This window comes from Trachymyrmex septentrionalis, unplaced genomic scaffold (genome assembly GCF_001594115.1).
Source record: "Trachymyrmex septentrionalis isolate Tsep2-gDNA-1 unplaced genomic scaffold, Tsep1.0 scaffold60, whole genome shotgun sequence".
In the NCBI taxonomy this organism is placed as follows: Eukaryota; Metazoa; Arthropoda; class Insecta; order Hymenoptera; family Formicidae; genus Trachymyrmex; species Trachymyrmex septentrionalis.
In genome coordinates, this window is record NW_017305779.1 from 3,747,489 (window position 1) to 3,754,188 (window position 6,700).

The window sequence follows — 6,700 nt, forward strand, 5'->3', positions numbered from 1 at the left end:
GTTTGTAAAAATTAATTATGATGAATCATTTCAGAGATCTAATTCGCATTATCTAAAGACAGAATGTAGTATAAAATTCTCGGCATCAGAGATTGTAAAAATAGAAAATTAGATATGTCACGATATAAATAATTTTTCTTATATGTACAAAGTTAATGCTATTTTAGGTCTTATTATTAGTGAATATTATTATTTGCTGCGGCTTTTTTATTTTAAGCCTTATTTCTTCGTTTTGCTCGCATGGTTGCATTCTTACAAGCATTGCACTTTGAGTTTTAAATTTAACGAGAGAAAGCTTCTTTTTGCTTGTCTGAGATTTCATAATTTTATTATAACTCTACGTCGTCCTAGATTTCTTTGATGTCTCTTTTGTATTCAAGAGCGAACCTATTCTTAAATGGTGATTTGAATGAAAAAATATTACTGCAATACATACGATTAAATTTGACAATGCGTTATATTGCATTAATTATTTCGTTAATATAATCAACATTTTTTTATTTTGAATATTTAAGTATGTATATATTTGTTTGTCCATATTACAATACGAGATAAATTATTTATCGGGATTATAATTAAGAAGAATTATTTATAATATGATAAAAGGTTCTTCTAACAAAATTTCTTGAAATTTATTTTATTTACACGAAATATACGAAATCATGTAAAAACTGCAAATATCACTAAATGATATATCGTCTTATATTGACAATAAAAAATGTTAAAGACATTGAAGCGATGTATATATTTTTCGTTAATATGCCGATTGTCATAAATTGATTGATTAATTAGTATACGAAAAAGATGAGTAATTTGGATGTGTCACAGTCGCATATAAGCAGCGCGATATTTGTCCATTTAAATATGTCAACCAATCCTAGCTACTTGCATTTCCAGGTTGATCAACGTCGATGTGCAGACGACGTATGTCCATATACTAATATCATTCGTTACCACGACGACACTATAATTGAATTATACACCTCTCGCGCACGCACGCACACGTGGTTAGTCGTTTAATTCAAGAGCAGTGACGACGAAGAGCAGTGGTCAATATACACAAATGTAAAATGCGCAATGATATCGCTGTCGTAGTACAATTAAAGAGTTATCAATAATCGATCACTTTACTGTGGTTCTGATTTATACATTTTATCTCTTTATGCAATCAAAAAGCGAGTTTCCGTAGCATAATTATATTACATGCAGTGAAGAGAGAGCGAGATGAATTTATTAAACAAGTATATATGTCTACGTGAATCATACGTACATGTATGTGTCTCTTTATTTATGTATGTATTACAAAAATACCGTTTCTGCTTAATTCTTAACATTTGATTTTTAATGAGTAATGGAACTTCAAATCTTTTCGCGCAATTACGTTACTTATATTACTGTACTTTTTATCTAAATGTCTCATTTTCCCCTATCCTGTAAATTTATAAATTTTGTATTATCAGTGGTTGACCACAACACTTTATGTTTATTGTTACAGTGCCACCAAATATTGACGATTCGCAGAGCTCGTCGGATGCAATCGTTCGCGAGGGCGCTAACGTGAGTCTTACCTGCAAAGCGACCGGAAGTCCAACGCCTAGTATTCGTTGGAAACGAGACGATGGTACTAAAATTTCGATCAACAAAACTTTAGCTGGTATGTACTATATAATTTGATGGCGAGATTTTATGTCAGTAAACAAAATGATTATATATTCTTGGGTAATACTCTATTATTATATTTTTTTACTATTATTATTTTCTCTTACTATTATTATTTTATTACTATATTACATTTCTCTTTTAAAATACATTATCTAATTTTCTATATTTTAATTCATTTTATTCTTTATTTTGCAACTTATCTCAACAAACAATTTATTAGTTTCGACTATATATACTGTTTTATATAGGCTTATGTTATTTCGACTGTATTATATATACTGTTTTATATAGGCTTAGGCTTTAAGGTAGAATTATGCTGATGCCTTTTGAAGTTCACTTTCCTATTCCTTATTATTTTGTATACCAACACGTTTCTCTTTATTTGTTATTTACACTTTAATAAAATTATTATCATCATTATTATTATTAATCCTCTTTTAAAAATATTAAAAAATCAAAATTCCTGTACATTTTTAAAAGGGAATATATGAGATCGCGCGTTTTGACTATCAACACAAAGTATCGCCTATAACGGGATATATTTAAAAAAAATATTTATACGCCGTTCTGTGAAAATGAAAAATAATTAACTTAATCGATTAAGTAATGAATATTGAACGGTTGCGATTTCAGTGACAGAATGGGAGGGTGAAACGCTGGAAATGGCGCGGATTTCGAGATTGGATATGGGCGCATATTTATGCATCGCCAGCAACGGTATACCACCGACAGTTAGCAAACAGATCAAAGTATCGGTCGATTGTAAGTATATTTTATGTCTATTTAATTGCAATGATCTATCGAAGATTAATGCCATCATTCTTACGCTATTATGAGAGAAATCATTACTATAATAATCATTATTATACTAATCATTACTATAACATTATAAAAAAAATACGATCACAATGTATCGGCATCAGTCTCTTTTATAGCGTTTCTTCTTCTAGATTTATTCATCTTTTATAAATTCACGTAAATATTTTCTTTTTACTTATCTATCAAAGCTTATTACGATAATCATTAAACATTGATGTGCTTAGAGAAAATGATTTTAAATAATTTTGTCATACATCCCGATGACATCATAAACATATCTTCGTTTAAAAGTTATGATATTGACATAAAAAGAGAAATGTAAAAAGTAAAGATCCGAAAGGGATCGCATAATCAGATTTCGGAAAACCAGATTTCTCGGGAGAGTAAAGGTACCTGCCGACAAACAACGTATAGACTGGCTGCAGCTGTGAGGTAGCCTCTAAGTGGCAACTGCGACATTGCACTACGCGTCGGTATAGTACGTTGCTTGGAGAAAGGGGTTCAACACATACAATTTAATAACATAGAAAGGAAACCGACGACAAAGCGGGCTTTACTGGGTCTCTCACCTCTCTCTCTCTCTCTCTCTCTCTTTCTCTTTCTCTTGCTTCTAGGTTGCTTACCGTTGTGCTAAAATAAGCGTGCAATTGAACGAAAGCGAGAGAGAGAGAGAGAGAGAGAGAGAGAGAGAGAGAGAGAGAGAGAGAGAGGGAGAGAGAGATGAAGACAAGGACAAAATGAGAGACGGCAACGGTAGAAAGGCAGCCAAAGGGGTGTTGAAAGTCACGATCATGTGTGAGTGCGCGTGTCAAGAGAAACGATATACAGAGGGAAAGAGAAGAGAAAGAGATGGCGGAGGTTCCCTGGTGAGACATAAAAGTAAGCTCGGGCGAACCGCGACACACCATTACCGTTTTCACCCCTGTACTTGCCTATTGTTACGTTACTGCCTCTCCTAAATACCGGGCACGTGCCTCTTCTCCTCGTAGCTCCTCTATGACATGGTTTCCTTTACCGCTACACTCGCACTCGTTTGCTTCCGTTTCCGTATCCGTAGAACCGTTCACGTATCTGTTGATGTGTCTCGAAGTGGATCGCCCTTTATGCCTTCCTTCGTGTCTACAGACTTTTCCTTGCATCCGTATAAAGATCACAGAGACTTATAGGGATCGATTGCAGACGCAAAAGTTATCAAAACGTTCACGATGCACGTTCTAATTTCTTAATATATTTCTGAGGATGAATATAATAAAAAAAAATAAAACGCGAATTATATGATACTGAATGAAGAAAGGATAGTTACAATCCTGTGCCGTATTGCGTTACCTTTGAAAGCGCGGCTCCGCGATATTTAATTATTAATTATCCGTAAAGTAAAATTGCATCCGCCTTTTAAGTCGACTACAAAGAGATAGTGTAGAGCGATGAGAGCGGAAGTTTGTCGGAGCTTATGCAAAACATAATCTTCGTATTCTTAAGACAGCTCCCTCGAGTTTCCACGTAAGATTTAAGCCAACCCGAAGCGGCACACGAGAGATCTTGCGGGAATGAGAACGGATGAGAAAACGAAATGATTTATCTATATAATTAAACTAAAACTAATTAATTCAACAGTGTCGGAAAGAGATACGTCGTAATTATGATTTGATTGAGACTCGAGAGAGCTATGAAGAAAGAGCAGATGTGTTTGTCGCGGTTCTCGACGCGAATATTCTACGGATTATTCTTTTAGGCGTCTTTAAATTCTATTTGCGACCGTGTAACTGGCAAAGACTTTTAACTGGCAACGAGTATTACCTTGGGCTCTTTTGGAATCAAATTACAGATCAAATAGGGCAGTTTTGTTCACGATTGTGTGTATCTCATCGTCGTCGTCAAGAAATTAAACCGCTGTTCCACACTACGTGCGGTACAAAATATGAAATATTTGCTTCGAGACGCATTACATTTTTCTTAAAAAAAATTAGACATGACATGAATAAATTTATACAAATTAAATAAATTGGAACTACACAATTAATATGTCATAGAATATTAAAAATAAAATTTTTATAATATTCTTTTCTTTGTTAGTAATATGAATAGTTACGTAAAGGAAATAATTGGCAAAGAAGATAATCAATTTGCATCATTATAGTCACATATGGTTTACTAAATTTGTATAGAGAATAATTACGTACGAGGGTGATTAATATCTCATTACGCTTTTGCTTTTAAATATGTAGCTTTATTTCAACAGTCGGCTCCGAGATTAGTAGCTAATATTTACAAAATCTGAAAATATGCTGTAAAATTTCGTATATGGTATTTTGTAAAATGCAACGTATAGTTTCCATCGACAGAACACAGTTTTATCCAATTTCTCGTTTCAATCGTTCTCATTCATTCAAAAGAAACACTTTTAATATTGGCTCTTTCATTGACCCGTGGCCATTTCATATTATAACTTGTTTGCGTATAACGGCAGAATATTCCAATGGTCAATAACATCGGCACGAATTTCAGTAGTAACGAGGAATCGATCGTATATGCCAGGTTAATATTTTGCAAGGTGAATTTTTACGTTTTACTTGCAATATGAAATTTTTCTTTTTTTTTTTTTAAATAGCCGTATAATTTTTTTTTTGTTTCGCCATCGATATTACCGAGGGATGTAAAGTCTGATAGAACTGTTTCAGTATAAAAATATTTCAAGTAGTATGTACGTTACGATTTATACGCTAATATGTATAGAAGTCGATAGCACTTTCGCGGTGATTACTAGACGATATCGTGGTGACACATTTTTAAAATACAAATGCTGCAGCTGGGAGGCCAGCGGTAACACTTGGCGCGTTTTTACGTGTTCAAGCGGAGATTAATTAAATGGTTAGACAGATTACAACCATCTACCGTCGATCCTTGGTCTGATGACATTACAAGTTTACGGCCTGAAAAACTGTTATATACGCTTTTCATCTCGCCCCGCCTGCTGTTGCCGCTGTTTCTCCCTCGTAACTTGCGTCGGCAACGTGACGTACACAACGTGACAATATTGTAATGCGATAATTATAAAGCTATCGTCATATTGTTACCCGCGCCTGCAAACGTCTCGCGAAATATTTTCATCCCCGAATACGTGGAACGCCAATGTGATCGCAGTATCGCAATTGTTTGCAGGCGAATGTAATTTTAGCAAACACAATTGAACTCCCTTGTTGCATCCATTAATACAGTTAACAGAAGAGCAAACATTGTATCGTTGGTACCATTATTAATATTCTGCAAGTGTTGATATTTGGGGACGTACATATATGCTTATATTTAGATATTTTATCCACGCGCATTGTACTTGTAAACTTACAAAATTATGACACGCTTACAAATATCATCGACTTTTTTAATGTTTACATCCGACAATAGCTTTGATTTAAAAATTTTGACTTTTTAATCTTTTGTATTTTTATCGTTTGCTAAAGAAATATTTATATTTTGCATTATATATTTTGTCAGCATTTCTGACAATTTTGAATTCACCCAGTCCTTTATGACAATTATAATGATGCAGAGCTTACTTTTACGTATGCATTTTAATTTTTGAATATGCGAAACGATATGCGTATCTCGTCAAAGAATATTATTTCCAGCAAAATAACATCCTGCTAAAGAATATAATTTTCGTCTCTCATTAGTTAGCGCGAATTTAGGATGATAAAGTCACCATTTCCGACTCGGACAGACGGACTTGTTGATGAGGGGGAGAAAGCTGAAATTACGTATAACGCGTTCTGCATAAATTTCCATTAAGAAACGCGGGTGTGTAAACTAGAATTTTTGAATAAAGTTCCAGAAACGTTCAACCTTTGATTTTTTTCAATTTTTTTTTTTCCAATTTGGTCACAACGTACCAAATAACTCTAATTGAGTTTGCTTGTGTGCCGAAGAATTTTCAGCGTAAACGAAATTAAATCGAGATAATGTTTAAAAAACTTAATTTTTGGCTTCACATTTATTTTTGTTCGAATTATTTAATTTTTCGAGTTCACTAATTAGAGATACAAAAGCAATTGTGCAAATATTCATTTTTATTGAACAGAATGTAACTTTTGTAATATGTGAAACATATTATATGGTTCAGCAAAATGGATTCAGCATTGGTGAATAGTAACAACAGTTCGTAAATAAACAAATTATCTGTTTCCCTGTATTTTCGAATTATTACCGTTGTGCATATATATAT

The 6,700-nt window shown here is 33.5% G+C and overlaps 1 protein-coding gene across 1 annotated transcript in view; it reads left to right on the forward strand.

Annotated features, from left to right (window-relative positions):
* The window catches only part of LOC108752600 (protein CEPU-1-like), a 187,416-nt gene that overhangs the window by 114,736 nt on the left and 65,980 nt on the right, over window positions 1–6,700 (forward strand). Inside the window, exons 5-6 of the mRNA XM_018493538.1 lie at window positions 1,496–1,654; window positions 2,296–2,424. Of these exons, the coding sequence (XP_018349040.1) occupies window positions 1,496–1,654; window positions 2,296–2,424 (288 nt within the window). The remainder of the gene's footprint in view (window positions 1–1,495; window positions 1,655–2,295; window positions 2,425–6,700) is intronic.